At 38.9% G+C, this 21,241-nt stretch overlaps 1 protein-coding gene across 7 annotated transcripts in view; it reads left to right on the top strand.

Moving 5' to 3' along the window:
• The window catches only part of Ppp3cc (protein phosphatase 3 catalytic subunit gamma), a 65,669-nt gene extending 45,697 nt beyond the window's left edge, over positions 1-19,972 (top strand). For 5 of the 7 annotated variants that reach the window (XM_074055152.1, XM_074055154.1, XM_074055158.1 and 2 more), the window contains 4 exons: positions 5,492-5,573; positions 6,146-6,243; positions 12,843-12,869; positions 13,950-14,464. In XM_074055152.1, the coding sequence (XP_073911253.1) occupies positions 5,492-5,573; positions 6,146-6,243; positions 12,843-12,869; positions 13,950-14,074 (332 nt within the window). In that variant the 3' untranslated portion in view covers positions 14,075-14,464. Of the gene's footprint in view, positions 1-5,491; positions 5,574-6,145; positions 6,244-12,842; positions 12,889-13,949; positions 14,465-19,716 lie in introns of those variants that run through there. The other 2 variants (XM_074055155.1, XM_074055153.1) reach the window with 2 other exon arrangements.
• Positions 19,973-21,241: the final 1,269 nt, after the last annotated feature.

A 21,241-nucleotide genomic window follows, 5' to 3' on the forward strand; every position in this document is an offset into this window, starting at 1 on the left:
AGAAACAAAACCAAAATGTACTCTTTTTAGAAAAGACAAAAAAGTTGATAAATCCCAGGTAAGAAAGACTAATCATGTCGTAAAGAGAATACATAAACTACCAATGCTAATGCTGAAAAAGGAGACATTATTACAGGTCCTGCTGACATTAAGAAAATAATGAGAATAAATTTATGCCAATAAATTTTGATGAAAATCTGATGAAACATATTCCTAAAAAAAAATATAACTGGCACAATATAGAAATTTTTTTTTTTTTGGTGGGACTTCCATTTGAACTCAGGGCTTTGCACTTGCAAAGCAGGTACTTTACTGCTTGAGTCACACCTCCAGTCCATGCTGCTCTGGTTATTTTGGAAATGGGATCTCTCAAACTCTTTGCCCAGGCTGTCCTTGAAGCTCAATCCTTCCCATCTCAGCCTCCAAAGTAGCTGCAATAATAAGCTTGAGCCACTGTCCCTGGCCTACACTAGGTCTTGTAAACTAGATTTAGATGGGAATTTTTTTAATCTGACAAATATGTCTGTAAAAACAATAGGAAACATCATATAGTGAAATGTTGAAAGCTTTCCTTAGTGCTTAAGAACTTTCAGTGCCACTATGCAATATTGTATTAAAAGTTGTAGCCAAGGACTGGTGGAGTGGCTCAAGTGGTAGAGTGCCTGCCTAGAAGTCCTAGCCACTACAGTAAGACAAGAAAAAGAAACACAGGGCATAAAGATTGGAAAGAAAAGAGCAGAACTGTTTTTATTTATAGGTGAGGATTGTGTATAGAGAAAACTTAAAAGAGCCTTTGATTATTAGAATCAACAGTTGCAGGTAGTAGACCTGCTTGACACAATCAGTATGCAATAAATTGTATTTCTATTTACCAGCAACAAACAGATGGAATTTTGTTTAAGATCGCCTTTACAATATCAACCCTAACAATAAATCTAACAAATGATTCACGCTGCCTCTAGGTAACAAACTATAAAGACATTATTAGAGAAATTAAAATAGATCAAAAAAATTGAAAAAACATCTCACCTGTGGGTTTTTGGAAGACTCAGTATTATAAAGATGTACATCATTCCCAGTCGTATGGTTGGGTTTTCTTTTGGCAGCACTAGGATTCGAACCCAAGACCTTGAACTTACTAGGAGATGCTTTTCCACTTAAGCCACAGCTCCATTCCATTTTGCTTTATTTTTCTGATAGTATATTCAGAAGCTTTTGCCCAAGATAGACCTTTTAACTATGATCCTCCCAACTAGTTGGAATTACAGGTATACACTACCACGCCTGGTCCAAAGTCAGTCATATATCCACAGGCAATCTGACCCTAAACTTTATATAGAAATGCAAAGGACTGGTTCTAAAATTCATATGAAAGTAGTTTAAGTCTTAAAGATGGGAGGATTTGCTCTAATGATGTCACAATTTTACTATAAAGTTAAAGTAATTAGAATTATTATTTAAGGACCGACAAGCATTGAAACAGAATAATGAAATCAGAAGTAGAGCCACTCATATATGACACTTGATTTACCCCAGAGGTGGCACTGCAGAGCAGTGGATACCCAATTTTGAAAAAACTAAATCTACCTGGAGTTTATTTTTATGTATTTATACTTTCAAACATGAATGGTAAAGGGGTTGGGGATATATAGTTCAGTGGTAGAACACTTGTCTAATACATGTGAGGCACTGGGTTCCATCCCCAGCACCACAAAAACAACAACAAAAAACTAGTAAACAAAAGATGCAAAAAATCATGAAAGGCAAAACAGTGAGATTTCTAGTATTAGCCAGGTGCTGGTGGGTCACGCCTGTAATCCCAGCTACTCAGGAGGTGAAGATCAGGAGGATCAAAGTTCAAGACCAGCCCAGGAAAACAGTTTGTGAGACCCTATCTTAGAGAGAGTTTTTTTGTTTTTTTTTTTGTTTTTTGGTAGGACTTGGGTTTGAACTCAGGTCTTCACGCTTGCAAAGCAGGCACTCTACCATTTGAGCCATGCCTCAAGTCTGTGAGACCCTATCTTAAAAAACCCATCACAAAAAATGGCTGGTGGAGCGGCTCAAGGTGTAGGCCCTGAGTTCAAGCCCTAGCACTGCAAAAAAAAGTTTCCAGTATTTTTAATATATAATGTCTTCATAACCTTGGAGAAAAAATCTTTTAGCAGGGCTCAAAAAGCACTAACTGTCCAGGAAACTATTCATTGAACATCATTAAAATCAAGAGCTTGTGTTTATCTAAAAACCATTAAGCATGTGAAGACATGCTGCAGAATGGGAGAGGATACTTGCAACAGAACCAGCAAAAGGACCATTTGCTGAAGAGTTGAAAAACCATACCTTAAGATGAGGAGACATAACAGGCACTTCACAAAAGAGGATATCCAGATTGCCAGTAAAAAAATGAAAAGATTCAACCTGATTAGTAATCATAAAAATGTAAATTGAAATTATAATGAGATAATATCTGAAACTCCATAAATTGGCTAATATCTGGTATTGGCCTGCATGTGTGGCAACAGGAATGCTTGCTCATACACACTTGAATAAATTGTTTTATCCTCTTTAAGAGATAATGCCACACTATAGCTGAGAAGTCTAATACCTAGGAATATACTTAACAGAAATATGTGCAGTAAAGAAAAATGTACAGGAATACTCAGCAATCTAATCTGTAATAGCTAAAAATTAGAATCCACTCAAATGATCATTGGCAATAAAAATGATGAATTATGGCATATTTGAAATAGTATATGATAATGAAAACAGACTATAGCAACAGTGAAAATCATGGATGAATCTTGCAATGTTGAGCAGAAGAAACCAGGCCAAAAAATAGACCTGATCTAGGTATACACAATTCAAAACAATGAAAACAGTGTTTATGGATGCATGCTGACATGGGAGAACTATACAGCACAATAGGAAACTGATTCTAGTGGTAATCAAGAGAATGGTTTCCTTAGAGGACAGACAGACTGTATGTATTAGGAGGGACCAGTTGGCGGGGGGGGGCGGGGGGGGGGGTGGAGTCGGGGCTTCTGGAGTTCAGGCAGCATTCTTTTTATTGACCTGAATGATAGTTTCATAGTCATTTGCTTCTTAATAAATCGTTGAGTTATACATTTGTTTTGTGTACTTTTCTGTGTTTTATTATACTGTATAATAAAAAAGTATAAAACAGAGTTATATATGCCTACAAAAGCAGGGAGATTTTTGTAGAACTTTTTGGAAGCTGGAAAAACAAATGAATTAGTATTACTGACTTAGCTGATTCAGGAAAGCTAAGAGTTTACCAATAGAGAATGTTGAGGTCCAGCAACTTGCTAGAACTGGGAACTGGGGCTGGGAGCAATGGACTAACATAAGTAGATTGGGTGAGGTCAGCTTGAAAGGCAGCTGAAGTCCTATGTTGCCACTGGGCAGCAGACTTCCCAAGTCAGGAAGCTGTTCTCTAAAAAGCATAGACAAAGGTTTCTGGACTGGAGATACAGTTGGGGACTTCAGTACTTCCAAAAGCAGAAATGACTACACTCAGTCCCTAACAAAGGCCCACCCTCATCTCTCAAGGTACAGCTCAAAGCCAACTAATTCCACCAGCTCTGAATGCTTTGTAGTTCCTTGCTTTTGTTTTTACTTTTGGTTTTTTTTTTTTTTTTTTTGTGGCACTGGGGATGAATCCAACACCTTGCATATATGCTAGGCAAGGGCTCTATCTCTGAGCTATATCCCAGTCCTAGTCCCTCACTCATAATCATGAGTGAACAAAGATCAGACCCCCTAAGCAAAATTGCTGAGACAAATAAAAATAAGAGAAGATTTTTAGTTCATTAAACAAAAATAGCCAGGCGTGGCAGGCACTTAATAGCCCCAGCTACTCTGAAGGCTGAGGCAGGAAGATGCTTGAGTCCATGAATTCTATACTGTAATGCACTATGCCGATAAAGTACCCCTATTAAGTTCATCATTGTGGTGACTACCTGGGAGCCAGAGACCTCCAAGTTGCCTAAGGAGTAAACTGCCCCAAGTCAGAAATGGAAAAGGTCAAACAAGAACAAAATGTTCTCATTAAGATTTGTAAACTGTTGGACTGGAGGTGTGGCTCAAGTTGTAGAGTACCTGCCTAGCAAGTGCAAAACCCTGAGTTCAAGCTCAGTACCACACACACACACAAAAAAAATGTGTACACTATTTGTTCTTGTCCTTTATTTTTGTTACTTGTTATGTTCCAAAAATGGTATCTTTCTCTAATTTTATTTTTGTGATCTTTGGGGGGAGGGTAGAAAATACTGGATAAAATAGATGGGATTTAATGCAAGATAGTAAAGTTTTAAGAAGTAGAAGAATTAACTGACAGAAAGTGTAGTATTTAACATTGTCAAGGTAGCAGGCTATCTCTTAGGAGCTAATAAAGATAATGGCCTGCTTCTCAGTGCATTTCACTTTGACTTTTTTCTCTCTTCCATGTAAACTTACATTCTCTTCTCGTATTTCTATTTCATCTCCTTGTTTCTTGGTGTCTCTTCTCCCTGAAGATCACTACATTTCAAGCTATCAGAAAGGTATCCAACTGAAATGTGATAAGAGCTTAATTCTTGCTGTCAGTCCCACCACAGTTGAGTGGTTAGACATTCTGAATTGGTAGCTGAGCAGTTTCACAAGGCTTTCTGCCCTCTCTTTCAGTGGGAATGTCTGTTTTCTCTGGACCTGCTGTTGATCCAGCAGGATCGAGAGCCAGAAATGAGGAAGGAAAGCCCATGTTACTTTTTCTGACTTTTGAATGCCGTCACCTGGTGCATGCATGAACCTTTGCTTCTTATGTGCAGGCTGTTTCTAAACCTTAGATGAGGAAAAGTCATAAAGTCTTGCATTAAGTTTTTTAATGTTGCTTTTTAAAATTCCTTACCTATCCTTATAATTTGTACTGTACAGTTGTCAGTGACATTCTGAGGAAGTAGCTCTCTGGTATTGCAAGTGAAGATTATAGCGTAAAAGCAGCCCTCACGAAGTTCAGCACAGCTAGCTGGACCTTGTATTCTGCTCCAGTGACCACTTGCCCTTTGGCAGACCAAACCTTGCTCCTGAGGTGGCCCGTAGCATTTTCAAAAGAGATCTTTGCTATAGCAACTGTCTTCCTGAGATTGTCTATGTGTGTGTTTCATTTTGCTGTCTTACACACTATAGAACCACAAAACTTTCTACTTCTTATACACCTACTCAGTGTCTTTTTGTGTCCCCTTCATTCTTCATCTTTTTCTCTTCTGGGTTTTTTTTTTTTTTTGTGTGTGTGTGTTTTTGTTTTTCTCTTGTTCTTTAGAACTTCCTGGGATTTTCATTTGTGTTTTATTTTTGTTTTTTGAAAACAACTTTGACCTTGATTTCTTTTTAAAGAACAGTAGTTTCTCTTTAAATTAGAAAGATACTTCATCCTGAATTTTTTTAAGCCAGCCTGTAACACATCCCTTTAACTCACTTATTCTTTGTGTTCTCTAAGGAAGCACTGCAGTTCGAAAAGAGATCATCAAGAATAAAGTCAGAGCCATTGGGAAGATGGCACGGGTCTTTTCAATTCTTCGGTAAGGATATGCCTGTCATTACAGTGTGGGGTGAAGGCATTTGGAAAGTAAGTCAGAAGTTGATTTTGGACTAGTGCTTTTAGGATTGGAATTTGGAATTGGAGCTCAAAGTCTTGAGGTTATATGCAAGCTGAACCAGACTTCCATGTTAAAGTGTCTAACAGTGTTCTGGCATTCATTTGGTACTGCTTAGATACAGTGAACATAGTGGTTTTGTACAGATTTTATAGCCAGATTGCCTATGTTCAAATTCTGGCTTTCCTTCTTAGCTGTGCCTCAGTTTCCTTGTCTGTAGAATAGATATAATAATAGGACTTGCCTCACCAGATTAGTAGGTTAGTCAAATGGGATAATGTATGGGAGACAGCATTTGGCTATCAGAACCTTTGGGTTGAAAAACAAGAATGGACTGATTGTTTAAAATTGGAATATTTACAAAAAAACCTCCCTTTCTTTGAGTCAGGGTGGAAGTAGGGCAACTTGTTCTTCTCTCTGTGCCTTCAAGTATTGTTGACTTGCTGAGCAATACTCCCTGAGTGTTGTTAACCAGGGCTTCCGATGTTCCTCTGCAGGGAAGAGAGTGAGCGTGTGCTGACCCTCAAAGGCCTTACTTCCTCAGGCACACTCCCACTGGGTGTCCTCTCAGGAGGAAAGCAGACCATTGAGACAGGTGGGTATGAGGATGCTGTTCTCATGGAAGGTGTGCCCCCTTACCTAGAAGTCAGTGACTTTTTTTCAGTAAATGATGCTATAGCAACTGGCTATCCATCTAGGGAAAGATGAATCTTCACTCTTACTTCCCCCTTCACATAAAAACTAAATCAAAGTGGATTACAACTTAAATGTAAAAGTGAGAACAATACGACTCCCATCATTGGAGTAACCAAAGAATATTTAAGTAGAACACAAAAAGTACTAACCTTAAAAGAAAAAAATTAATAAATTAGACTACATTAAAATTAATTTCTCTTTGTGAAAATACTTAATAAAGAGAGAAAAAAGACTGGAGGTTTGGCTCCTGCTTTGCAAGTGCAAAACCCTGAGTTCAAACCCCAGTCCCACAAAAAAGAAAATAAAAGAAAGAAAAGCTATAAACTGAGAGAAGATTTTTGCAAAATATATGTCTGACAAAGCACTTGTACTCAGAATGCATGAAGAAGTATAAATAAAGCCAGTCACAGTAGCTCATGCCTATAATCATTGGTATTCAAGAGGTGGACATCATCAGGAGGATTGCAATTTGCAAAAACCCTATCTCAGCCATTAATAAGCTTGGTGTGGTGGAATGCACCAGTCATCCCAGCTACAAGGAAAGCATAAATAGGAAAATCACAGTGATCCAGGCCAGTCTGGTCATAAACATAGGATCCTATCCCCAAAATAACTAAAGTAAAATGGGCTAGGGGCATGACTCAAGTGGTAGAGCTCCTGCCTAGATAAGGTAAGGCCCTGGGTTCAAATCCCAGCACTGCCAAAAAAAAATAAAGAACTATAAATAAGGAAAATATTAAAAACAATCAAATGAGTATAACAGATACCTCACAAGAGGATATCAAAATGTCCAAAAAGCATATGAAAAGATGTATTTGAATATGAATAATGTAGTTATTCATTTGAGAAGTGGATATTAAAACCACAATGGAATACCACTTCATACCCACTAAAATGGCTAAAGTTTTAAAATACAGCAATATCAAGTATTAATGTATTCGTGAAGAACGTGGACTACATATATGCTGGTGGGCTTGTAAACTGGCATACCACTTTGGCAAACTGATGGGAAGTAGGCTAAACATAAGTATACCCCATAACCCAGCAATTCCACACTGGAAATATCCAAGAGAAATTAATACACATGTCCAGCAGGGATGTACATAAAAATGTTCACTCTAGCTTTATTCACAATAGCTCCAAACTGGAAACAATGCAGATATTCATTGAAAATAGAACAGACAAATAAATTCTGTTACATGGCACAATTGGTAGTGGAAGCTCACCAGGTGAACCCATGTATGTTGGAGGAGACCCTTCCCCTTCCTTTCTGTTCACACTTTTACTTTCAAGCCCTATTATTGACTCCTCGGATGACATCATTGCAGCCCTGTGGAAGGGTTTTTTCTGCCTTGTGGAAGAGTTTTGGTGCCAGTGAAGTGAAACTCTAACAATAACAACTTGAGAAACATTCTTTTTGAAATAGTAGGACAACACCTATAAAACAGACAAAATTAGGGCTGGCAGAGTAGCTCAAGTGGTAGAGCGCCTGCCTAACAAGTATGAGGCCATGAGTTCAAACCCCAGTACCACCAAAACAACAACAAAAAAAAAAAACAGGCAAAATTAAACCTAATGGACTCCAGGCCATAAAATTACAAATGATGCTAGAATGTGCGTTCTATCCCTTATTACCTGACTCTCCAGTGCCTATTAGTCCCCTAGAACACACTTCTGTACAGTTTTCTTTTAGTATTCAGTTAGACTCTGCCATGTCCCCACAGATTACTCCATTATCATCTGCCAGAATAACATATTAGAGACTCTCTACAACTGTACTGAGCTCAAAGCAGTTGCGAGAAGATAAGACCTCTGCTCCACTAAAACCAGGATTGGTTTTATTGTTCTGTTACGGGAATGTAGAGTAAAGTTCCCTGTTTATGGAGGCATGGCAGGAACAAAATACCAAAAGCCAGGAGGAATGAGGAAGGAGGGCTGAGCTCAGATATTCTTGTGCAAATTCAAACCCCGATCTGAGGAAGATCACTAAGGTCCACAAAAAGGGAGACAGCTAATCAAAAGTAGCCTGACTCAAAGTATAAAGTCCATTCTCTTAGCTGCCCACCATTCTCTCTCCTTTTTATGGTGTCCTAATAAATCTTTGCTTTCTCCTAAATAAATAAAAATAGTAAATTGTGTTATATTTATATAATGACCATAAAAAATAACATCATGCATACATACAACAGTATGATTGAATCTCAAAGATTATGTGGTAAGCTAAAAAAGCCAGATATGAAGGAGCACAAACTTTCAATGTATGTGACATTTAAGAACAGACAGACTAATCTATGGTAAGAGAAATGAGAATAGCGCTTCCTCTGGTGGGAGAATATTCGCCAAGGGGCACAGAGACTTCTGGAGTGTTGTACTGTCTAGGTGGTGGTTATGCGTATGTAAACATGTAAAAGGGGACTGAGCTATACACTTCAGATTTGGGTGTATGATATGCCTCATTAATGAAAACAATTTTGAAGCTGGGTGTTGGTGGCTTATGCCTGTAATCCTAGCTACTGAGGAGGCAGAGATCAGGAAGATTGAGGTTCGAAGCCAGCCCAAGCAAAGAGCTTCTGAGAAAATATGTCACCAAAAAAGGATGGTAGAGTGCCTCAAGGTGTAGTCCATGAGTTCAAATCCCAGTACTGAAAGAAAAAAAAAAGGAATATCCTATATAATCCTGTATAGTATTTTTGGGGGGGTTTGTTTTGTTTTTGTTTTGCGGTATTGGGGTTTGAACTCAGCTTCAAACTTGGAGGCAGGCACTCTATCTCTTGAGCCACACACCTCCAGCCCCCTGTTTGAAAGGCTTTGAAATTTTGTTGACCACGAAAGTTATTGTCTTAATCTAAACCCATTTTTCCCTAGACCTTGAAAGAGTGAATCTATAAATCAAGGGCAAGTAAAAAAGAATATTATAGATGTGTTATTTGGCAATTTTTTTATAATTCTTGATCACCTTTGGGCTCAGAACCAATATGTCCAGTTTCTCTTCATTCTTGATCAAAATGAATGTGTTAATCAATTCAGGATTATTTATTGATACTTCTGAAATTAATAGAAATCTTCAGGAATGTTTGAAAAGAACAAAACTAAGGTAGATGCCAACTTTTTGGAGGTTCTTATTCTTATCAATTGACAGGAAGAGAGTTCATCTTATCATTTTCTCATCAGAATCTTAGTGCCACCAGTTCACTGGCAAACTAGAGCATTAGCTGAAAAGGATCTTTTATTGTTCATGTAACTTTATTGAAGAGCTTTCATGCCAACAATATCCCATATGCCTTATAACATACCTTTCATTTATAACCCCACCTTGTTCCAAAAGAGATGTAAGTGAATTACAGTATGTGTACAATGCAGTGAAGTAAAATAAATATGCTTTGGAAATTAGAGCACAAAGAAATAAAAAACAAACTGGATGTGGTGGTGTACACTTGTAATCCCAGCACATGACTGACTAAGGCAGGAGGACAGTGCGCATAGCAAGATCCTGTCTAAAAAAATTAAATAAAGTCACAAATTTGACTCCAAACTTCCTGGTTGCCAAAATAAAAGAGGGAAGCCAAAAGCCGAACAAAATTCACAAAGTCCATAAGATTAAAAAGCTCATTTATAAATTGAACTGCATCAAAATTAGACAGTTTTGTGATATAAGTGGTACTATTGAGAAAGTGAAAAGAATCTACAACGTTTATGAAAATGTTTGCAAATCATGTATCTCATAAGGGACTAATACCTACAAAATAAAAATGAAGAACTCTTACAGCAAATAATAAAAAGATATCACAACTAAAAATGGCCAAAGAATTTGAATTGACATTTTTCTGAAGGACACACAAACAGTATATGAAAATATGTTTGACATCATAAGACACTCAAGAAATGCAAGTGAAAACCACATTGAGGTACCCCTGCATAGTCACTAGGATGGCTACAACAAAAAAAATCAGTTAAGTATTCATGGAGAGCTAGGTACACTCCTAGCTCTATGGTAGAGCTCTTTCCTGCCATGCGAGAGCTGGGTTCCCCTCTCAATTTGACAAGAGTGTTGATAAGATTGTAGAGAAGTTGGAATGTAACATGATGCAGCTGCTTTGGAGAAAACACTCTGGGACTTCTTCAGATGATTAAAAAGAGTTACCATATGCCCAGCTATTCTAGTCCTAGAGCAATTCTAGTCCTCCCTAAAACTTGTATACAAATGCTCATAAATGGCATTCTTCATAATAGCCCAAAGTGGACACAACTCAAATATCTATCAACTGGATAAGCAATATGTAATATACATGTTTTATATATATTACATATTAAGCCATAGAAGGAATGAAGTTCACATGAGTGAACCTTGAAATTGTGTTAAGTGAAAGCAGTTACTAATGACAGCATGTCATATGATTGCCCTTACATGACATACCCAGAACAGGCAGCTCTGTAAGGACAGAAAGTAGATTAATGGTTAAGTAAGGTTAAGGGGAAGAGGTGAGGGAGTGAAATGAGAAGTGACTGCTAGTGAGTAGGGAGTTTCTTTTCGGGGTGATAAAAATGTTCCAAATTCATTTGTGATGGTTGCACATTCAGGGCTGGCAGAGTGGCTCAAGTGGTAGAGAGTCTGCCTCCCAAGAATGAGGCTCTGAGTTCAAAACCCCAGTACTGACACACTGTGTGTGTGTGTGTGTGTGTGTGTGTGTGTGTGTGTCTGTACTGTGTAGTTGTACAATTCTAAATGTATCAAAATCATTGCCTTATGAATTTATTTCAGTAAAGATATTAAACAATTTTACCTTTTTTCTTATAATGTCCTTCAGGACAGGCTGCTGTCATAATACCCAATGCAAAAAGCATTTCTTAGCTAGGCATGGTAGCTAATCCCAGCATACAAGAGGCTGAGGCAAGAGGATTGTGAGTGACTTCAATGCCAGCCTTGGTTATATAGTGAGATTTCTTGTCTCAAAAAACAAAACAGCAATTCTAGGAAGGCCCAAAACACTATAATACACATTTTACCACATAGATTAGAAACTAAAACACTGCATAGAATTTCAGGCAAAGTTTGTCCTCCCACTTCCTAACAGTGTGCCTCCTCCATGCACTGTGGAAAGGCACTGTGGTTTCCTCATGTGGTTTATTTGTTCTAAGAAGATTCCAGAAACTCTGGTAGGGCTTCAACTTATGCCTACAGGTGGGGGACAAATGGAAGCATTTGATCAGTTAACTCCAAATCCCAGTTTTCCATCTCATGATAGAAAGTTAGCTTGCATTTCTTTCCCTTTCTCTTCATGTCGTGAAGCCTCAAGAACAGCAAACTTGCTCACTATTCTTCCCTGACTTTAAGAAAATTGCGTTTAGAGGAATTGATGAGGTTCTAATAGGAATTTTCTTGCTGTCCCTGTAACCTTTTCATGTATTAGGGTTTTTCACTGTCTGACAGAGAACACGCAAAGAAGTTTACCTCATGGTGCTGATTTTTAAATTGCTTCAGTTTTGCTCACTGAGTGAGGGCTTTCTTAGTAATTAGCCTGCCCTCTTGCACAGTGAATGGAAGCCATATGGGTTGTTGATGTCAGCCTCTGCCATATCCCTAATCCCGGACGGATACATGAATTTGCATCAGAATCTAACCGTCCCATGACCAGACAAGAAATAACCTCTCACTTATAATCCATTTTTCTGGCCTTCCAACTGCCAGTCTATTACTCAAAGACCACTCTTTTTTTAAATTAAGTGATTAAAAAAGACAGTGGGACACCACAACAGTAATCTGAGAGCAGTAAGAAGTAACATTAAGTTTTTTGAATAGGATCCAATAGCAGCTCATTTAACACCATCCAAGCTACTACAAACTAAAACATGGTTGTGATTAAATTATTTGACTTGAGAAGTAATTGATACACAATGTTAGGATATAAACTAAAGCTGGGCACCGGTGGCTTATACCTGTAATCCTAGCTACTCAGGAGACAGAGATCAGGAGGATCACAGTTTGAAGCCAGCCAAGGCAGATAGTTCATCAGACCCTATCTCAAAAAACGCTTCATGAGGGTGGGGGAGGGGGACAGGGTGGAGAAATGACCCAAACAACGTATGTACATGTGAATAAATGAAAAAAAAAAAAAAGCTTCACAAAAAAAGACTGGTGCAGTGACTCAAGGTATTGGCCCTGAGTTCTGCAAAAACCCAGTACTGCAAAAAAAAAAAAAAAGGTATAAACTAATATTTGACTATTTTGAATGAATTGACCAACATTCCCATGCCAAAAATGTTAAAAATATTAGAAACACTCCCCATCTAAAGTCTCCCCTCCCACCCAAGTTAGTTCTTTGCAACAGTCGATCCTCTGGCTTGATCACCAAGCCTGAGTACCTCCACCTCATTGAGTTTTATTATGGATGAGTTTATTATGAGGTAGGCTGGCAGGTGGGGCCCTGGGATGTCTGTGCAACTCTATTGGTTTACTCAACTATCTTTATTTTTACACGCCATGCTCCTGTCCTCTTGCAGCCACAGAAGCCGCAGAGGCCCGGAAAGGTATGACCATATTACTCTGGTAAGCGTACTCATGTGTCTTGTGCTAGTTTTAAAAAGTTTTATCAACATTTCGAATCTCTTATTATTGCATCACCACAAGTATTAGCGGTGAAAGAAAGGAAGAGATATTCCTAGGCATGATCACATGTCCTATGTTTTTATTCATTCAGATGACCTTTACCACAGTTTAAGTCCTTTCTGGACTCCTCGGTTTTAATGCAGTAACTGAAGCTTACGCAGCTGGTAATGAGAAAGATGAAGTGGTTGAATCCTGTATCATTTCGTATACAAGGGACAGCCATTTGATAAGGAGAATCAGACAGGCCTGCCTCTTTACCTAATGACTCAAAAAGTTCGAAAGAGCAGAGGCAAAAAGTAGACTAGAATTTAGTTTTCTTCATTTCTGAGGTTGCCCTAAGGCAATTAAGCTACATTATCTTTGTTTCTATGGAAACATTTTAAGTAACACTGTTTATGAATTTGTGAGTGAAAACCATAGAAACTGATAAATCTGTCTTATACTTTTAATGGCTTTTTATTTTTTTAGGAAAGTTGTACCTGACAGTACAAAGTTGAATCAGAAGGAAAATATCTAGAAACTGTTGACAGTTTTATCTCCCATTCAACTCCTGGTTGTGTGAGATAAAAAGCTGCTCTAAACAAAAAGATTAGCAATCTTGCCACTTTTTTTGTGATCAGTGTCTTGTTGTGCCTGATACAATTAACATGCTCAATTCCTAATGCTCTTTCTTTCCTAGCATTAAGACATTTCTGGCCCATACATTCTTTCTCAAATGTATTCGGGCTAAGCAAGGACTTCTTAGCTTTTGTCAGATCTGTTTTTGCCATGATTATTTGTATTGAGCTTTTATGAAAAATTTCATTTTCAGCCACCCTTTAGGCCTTACAGAAGTGGTAGTTTAGATAAAGCTGATTCAATCAATGTTGCCTGTTGCCATCCCTCTGTGCCTCCATAGCCACCCTTCTTTGTGTTCGCTAGGAGGTCACTTTGAACTGGGAAACTTGGTTAAGCTGTTGCTTTGCTGCCTTATTAAGCATTGCCACCCTCCTTTTTGGTAGCCATGAAAGGATTTACTCCTCAGAAGATTCGGAGTTTTGAAGAAGCCCGAGGTCTGGACCGAATTAATGAGAGAATGCCACCTCGAAGAGATAGGGGACGCCCAGGTGCGCCAGTGAAATCTTAACCCCTGCACACCCAAATGCTGATCACAGGAGCGACCAGGAGAAGAAAGCCTAGTAATGACTCACAGTCCTGTTGTGGCACAGATGGATCCCAAACCTACGAACAAATTTTATTTATTTATTTATTATAGAAAAATGAAACTAAAACAATTCAAACAATGTAACATGGAGGTGTATTCATAATCCAGTCTGCATTTATCCTGTAAGAAAGTGACCGTGTTATAAACTCTCTTAATTTATGCTCTGTGTAGATAAAAAGGACATCTGTTTTGTCTCTTTTTTCCCACCTAATTTTTAGGAACTAATTTGATTGTTGTCCATACATATGTGAAGTCATGTTGTCAATACATAAAGGGGACCTTCCCCTAATAAAAGAGCCTTGGAAAACTCAACCCTGGGTCTCTGACTTGAACTAGTCAGTCATTGCTCTTGTTTTGGGGAGGTAATCGCTTTCATTTAAGACTAATAACTTTTCAGACTTGGATTTTTTTTCCCTTAGTTCTGGGTGGGTGTCATTGAAGAAAGGCCTCTTAGATTTCAGGAGCTAAAACTGCTTCTCTTCTGATGAAAAAACTTGATTATGCTAAACCTTCTAAGATAATAACTCAAATGAGTGATTTTAAGGCCAAGTGAAATGTTTTCTACCACAATCTACTTTCTTCTGTACTCTTAGTTCCTATTAATATGTTCTGGTAAAGAAAAAAATAATGAGGGGTTTCTCTTAGAATTTCTTAAAATATGTCTACCAGCAGGCACAATTGTTTTAATACCCCTCTCCCTCCTGAGAATACTGGATGAGAAAGATTTTCAAACAGCTTTAACTGTTGCCAGATTGTTTTGCTTTCATTTCTTAATCCCAGGCGATTTAACCCATCTACAAAGGGAATTCTGTCTGTAAAATTGTATAAATGCCCTGAGCAGAACCTTCTTCAGCAGCACAAAGTATTTCCATCACGTATGTCATTGCATCAGCCACTGCATCGATTTTCCCACCATCCTGCTCCTTTTCAGTGTCCGTACTTCCGAAACTAACTAGGTAATGGAGGCTAACGAGGCTGGGATGATCCCCTCGTGAACCCAAGGTCTTGCAAAGGCCAATGGATAAGTGAGGATTTTCCTGCCTTCTAGAATTGATTAGAAAATCTATCTTGTAATTACTGGGATGTTTCTCCATCTTTCAACTTCATTACCATATTTTGGAATACAAAAATCAAGGGTTGGGATATAGTTACTTGAATACTTTCCTGCAATTTGCTAAGCAGACATTCTACCACTTGAGACACACCTCCAACCCTGCCTGTATTTGTTCACGTTACACCAAGTAGGGAAGGAAATGTGGAGGATACTTAGGCTCCCATTTTGGGATTAGCCTGATCACAGAAACCATGTCCCAGTACTCACTGATCAGCTCTATAATGAATGTGCAAGTCTGGGCCACCATATTAAAGTATGGAAAGTGCAAACTCACAAGTTCCCTAATGTCATTTAGGATATGGGAGCCCAGCATTGAAGCAAGTATCCCAGACTGGCATCACATGTTGGGACCTTTTTGGAAACCAGAAACACCAAAAACATCATTTTTTTTTCAAAACTCATAATTTTCATAAGAAAAATGAAAAGTTGGGCCATCTATCTGTTTTTCTATACCTTTTGTAAACAGTTCCCACCTTTTCCATGACAGAGATCAAAGCATTTTTGGAGATTGGGATCTATCTGTCTGGATTGCTCTGTTAATTAAAAAAAAGGCCAGGCAACAGTGGCTCATGTCTGTAATCCTAGCTACTCAGGAGGCAAAGGTTGAAGATAGCCCAGGCAAATAATTCCTGAGACCCTACCTTGAAAATACCCAGCACACAAAAGGGTTGGTGGTGGAGTAGTGCAAGGTGTAGGTCCTGAGTTCAAGCCTCAATACCACAAAGAGAGAGAAAGGATGTTGTGGAAGGACATAAAGGGTCCCTTACTGGTTGTGAGCATAACCTGTGAAAGAAGGGAGGAAAAGGTCCTGAGTAACTGTCTGCCCTGATTGTTCTTTCCTTATATCCGGAAAGGGAATTAACCCTTACATTCCTCTCTCCTCCAACCCCAGTGGTAGAAAAGGTCCCGTCTTTGGAAATCTCCCCTGTGAAAGTCAGTCCTGTGACAGGTTGTGAAAATGGGAGTCCCCTTCTCCTCCTCTGTCACACACACAGTCCACAAGTAGAAACTACTCCTAAGGGCCTCCATCAGCAGGTAGGAGTGAAATAGTTATTGAAAATTCTTATGAGTAAAAAATATTTTACTAGTTAAAAGTACTATTTAGGAATGTCTTCATTATCTTCACAAAAAGAAGTGGTATTGGCTAGGCATCAATAGCTCATGCCTGTAATCCTAGCTACTCAGGAGGCAGAAATCAGGAGGGTTGCAGTTCAAAGCCAACCTGGGCAAATAGTTCATAAGACCCTATCTCAAAAACACCCAACACAAAAAGGGGCTGGCAAATTGGTTCAAGAGGCCCTGAGTTCAAACACCAGTACCAGAAAAAAAAAAAAAAAAAAGGTTGATAAAGTTTGGTGGTGGTGTAAACGTAAGGTGTGTTTTACAGATACCCTCAGAGCTGTTGAGGGTCAGCAGAGAAGTATGAAGTCCTGATTCAAGTGTAGAGCAGTTGCCTAGCATGCATGAGGTCCTGTGTTCAATCCCTAGTACCTCAAAAAAAAACCAAACAAACCTGAGAGCAGCTCTTGGAAGAAGCTAGACTTAAAAATCTCTCAGTTCTAAAAGTGAATTATTTTCTTCTGTAGAAAGCCAGGTGTGAAGCCAGGTGCCAGTGGCTTACACTTATAATCCTAGCTACTCAGGAGAGAGATCAAGAGGATTGTGGTTCAAAACCATCTGGGCAAATAGTTCATGAGACCCTATCTCGAAAAGAACCATTATTAAAAAAAAAGAAAAAAAGCCAGGTATATATTTCAATATTTTATTTTATTTACTTATTTATTTTTATTCATTTATTCACATGTGCATACATTGTTTGGGTCATTTCTCCATCCTGTCTCCTCCCCCACCCTCTCCCGTATTTCAACATTTTAAAAAGTGTGGTAAGGGTATGCATATGGTATGTACAGCTTCTTAAAGCAGGGCTCTCAGTGCTTGATCACTTGTCTTATCACATGTGCAAGGCCCTGGTTTCAATTCCCATCACTACTAAACAAAGAAAGTAGGGCTCTCAGTTGGTGTATATAGTACCATAGTGTTTGCATTCATAAATGAAGGTCTGAGCCTTCATTTATGTTGTAGTGATAGTACTGTTTCTTTTCTTTAGACTTCACTGGAGGCTTTTAACATATTTTCAAATGTTTTCATCTAAATAATTGCTTCCAAGGTGGCTGCCCTCGGGCGACTCTGCCTAGGGTCATCATTCTGAACAAACCTGTCAAGTTCCGCAGTGCTGTGGTTTCACAGCCTCTTCTGTTGTATTACATCTCTCCCCTTGTGTTCTAAAGGTACTAAATATGTTTTCCTTTTATTCTCTTTCACATTAAGATCCACATGTAACTCCTTTTTCTGAAACTTCTCCCATTTGGAAAAACAAAAACAACCCCCTTCTTATATTAGTTCCTAGGTATGTCAGAGGACTCCTTTGTAAACTTTTCTGAAATATCATTTTGAAAATGATACTTTACCTGGACCAGGTTTCACAATTTTGCTTTTTTTGGGAGGATACTGGGGTTTGAACTCGGGGGCCTCACACTAGCGAGGTAGTCACTCTACCACTTGAGCCATTCCACCAGCCCCAGGTATCTCAATTTTGGTTGTATACACATCATATGAAATTTTATTTATTTATTTATTTATTTTGCAGTACTGGGTCTTGAATTCAGGGCCTTCACCTTGAGCCACTCTACCAGCCCTTTTTTGTGGCTGGGTTTTTTCTAGATAGGGTCTCGTGAACTGTTTGCCTGGGTTGGCTTTGAACCACGATCCTTCTGATCTGTGGCCTCCTGAGTAGCTAGGATTACAGGAGTAAGCCACCAGGTCCAGCTAAAATTTTAAATTGATCAGATGACTATTTAAAATTTTCTTTTGTTCATATGTGCATACAATGTTTGGGTCATTTCTCCCCTGTACCCCCCACCTCCTCCCTTATTCCACCCCTCCACGTCCCTTCCCTCTCCCCCCCTACCCCCTTGCAGAGACTATTTTGCCCTTATCTCTAATTTTGTTGAAGAGAGAGTATAAGCAATAATAGGAAGGACCAGGGTTTTTACTAGTTGAGATAAGGATAGCTATACAGGCAGTTGACTTGCATTGCTTTCCTGTGCATGTGTGTTACCTTCTAAATTAATTCTTCTCGAACTAACCTTTTCTCTAGTTCCTGGTTCTCTTCTCCTATTGGCCTTTGTCACTTTAAAGTATCTGCTTTAGTTTCTCTGCATTGAGGGCAACAATGCTATCTAGTTTTTTAGGTGTCTTACCTATCCTTATACCTCCCAAGTGTGCTCTCACTTTATCATGTGATCTAAGTCCAATCCCCTTGTTGTGTTTGCCCTTGATCTAATGACCGCATATGAGGGAGAACATACGATTTTTGGTCTTTTGGGCCAGGCTAACCTCACTCAGAATGATGTTCTCCAGTTCCATCCATTTACCAGCAAATGATAACATTTCGTTCTTCTTCATGGCTGCATAAAATTCCATTGTGTATAGATACCACATTTTCTTAATCCATTCGTCAGTGGTGGGGCATCTTGGCTGTTTCCATAACTTGGCTATTGCGAATAGTGCCGCAATAAACATGGGTGTGCAGGTGCCTCTGGAGTAACCTGTGTCACAGTCTTTTGGGTATATCCCCAAGAGTGGTATTGCTGCATCAAATGGTAGATCGATGTCTAGCTTTTTAAGTAGCCTCCAAATTTTTTTCCGGAGTGGTTGTACTAGTTTACATTCCCACCAACAGTGTAAGAGGGTTCCTTTTTCCCCGCATCCTCGCCAACACCTGTTGTTGGTGGTGTTGCTGATGATGGCTATCCTAACAGGGGTGAGGTGGAATCTTAGTGTGGTTTTAATTTGCATTTCCTTTATTGCTAGAGATGGTGAGCATTTTTTCATGTGTTTTTTGGCCATTTGAATTTCTTCTTTTGAGAAAGTTCTGTTTAGTTCACTTGCCCATTTCTTTATTGGTTCATTAATTTTGGGAGAATTTAGTTTTTTGAGTTCCCTATATATTCTGTTTATCAGTCCTTTGTCTGATGTGTAGTTGGCAAATATTTTCTCCCACTCTGTGGGTGTTCTCTTCAGTTCAGAGACCATTTCTTTTGTTGAGCAGAAGCTTTTTAGTTTTATGAGGTCCCATTTATCTATGCTATCTCTTAGTTGCTGTGCTGCTGGGGTTTCATTGAGAAAGTTCTTACCTATACCTACTAACTCCAGAGTATTTCCTACTCTTTCCTGTATCAACTTTAGAGTTTGGGGTCTGATATTAAGATCCTTGATCCATTTTGAGTTAATATTGGTATAGGTTGATAAACATGGATCTTTTTTTTTTAAATCTCTGTGCTATGACTGTTTAGAGCAAAAACAGAAGAGTACACCTGTGTATATGTGTGTGTGTTTATTTAATAGAATGCTACAATGAAAACAGCTTTATTTTCTTTACAACCTCAAGGTAATACTTTGGCTGTGGGGACAAACACTGCTGATTTGCTGGCCTTTTGTGACGTGACTGGATACTGATCAGCAAAGTGAACATTGCTTATCACACTCAGATGGACTTGGTTGATATGGCTCCTTTCCTTGAAATAGAAGAGTCGGACAGTCCAGAAATTATTCACATCCTTTTACTTGTATTTGCATTGCCTTTTCTGTTCTTCTATGAAGAGTTGCCATTTAAATAAAGCAAGTTTCTGTCACTAGCAAACATTTCTTACCCTGATAACTTATCCTGAGATGATTTCCTGACACTGTTCAAAATAGGAAAAGAAAAGCTCTTGTTTGATCAGAATATTATTTGGTATTATTAAGGAGCAAAAGTGAGATTTCTGAAAATTGAATAGTTTTGGGTTTGTCCTTTAGATCCTCTTTTTCTCCAAATGGTTTTAGAGCTTAAGGCAGCTGGTCTCTGTAAGAAAACTATTCTAAGCCATATGAAATACAGCTGGGTTGTATCTCAGAATGAGAAAGGCTGGAATCTGTTCCCTCTACCTCCCCTATATTATGTAAGTAGTATATTGTAACTGAACTGCAGAATTTTTGATTGTATCATTTCTATAACTATAAAATTCAAGCTCTTGAGAATTGAGATCATGCTGACCCATTGGTGATCACTCAGTTCAACTGGATCAGGAAGAACATTGATTCATAATTTTTCTTTATATTGTGAGAGTTTTCTCTCAGTCTTTGTATTGAAAATTATTTCCTAACCCAAAAATACTTGTTGAGATAGCATTCTAGAACCCCCAGTAATTATAACCTAGTTGGTGTAGTAACAGTGGAACCTAAGTTTCTTTTTTTCAGCTTTCCCTCCCTAGGCAGAAAAGGTGTCATAGGGAGGATAAACCCAGAGCCCTAACTATGGGTATGAGACTCCAATTTCCTAAATTATTTGTGGTTAAAACCAAGGGTTCCATCTTGTCTGGCACCCAATCCCCATCTTTCCTGCAATCTGCTAGGTGGGGAGTAAAGGGCAGCCAGGATAGCCCGGCTAGACTCCTCAGTCTAGGTCACATGGAGGACAGTTCCAAAGCTTGGTTGTCACAGTTCTTTCCATCATTGCTTGGTCAGAAGCTCACAAGCAGGAAAGCCATAAGAAAGAGCAGATGAGTGTAGAAGAAAAACCCTGTGCAGCCGAAGGACAGGGTCGGTATGCTTAGCTGGAGTGCCAGCAATGAATTTTGTTAACAATAGGACTTTGTGCCATTAAGCGTGTGAGAGAGGGACCCTACGTGACATTGGGACGTGGGAGCTGCCCTGCCTCTATGTAGCCAGCCAAAGTGAATGGGGTCAGTGTTAGCTGCCTTCATCTATGCAGTCACAAAGGTAAAGATGATACTGAGAGTGCACTCCCTCCTGGGAGGCTTTGGCCCCACGTCCCAGCAACCGTGGCAAGACGTGCTAAATAACACCTTTGTTTGAGACAGGTTTATGCATCTTCTCTTCACCACCCTCATGACAAGTCTAGGTGGCTTCAGATC

The sequence above is a fragment of the Castor canadensis genome, chromosome 14 (assembly GCF_047511655.1).
Source record: "Castor canadensis chromosome 14, mCasCan1.hap1v2, whole genome shotgun sequence".
Taxonomy (NCBI): domain Eukaryota; kingdom Metazoa; phylum Chordata; class Mammalia; order Rodentia; family Castoridae; genus Castor; species Castor canadensis.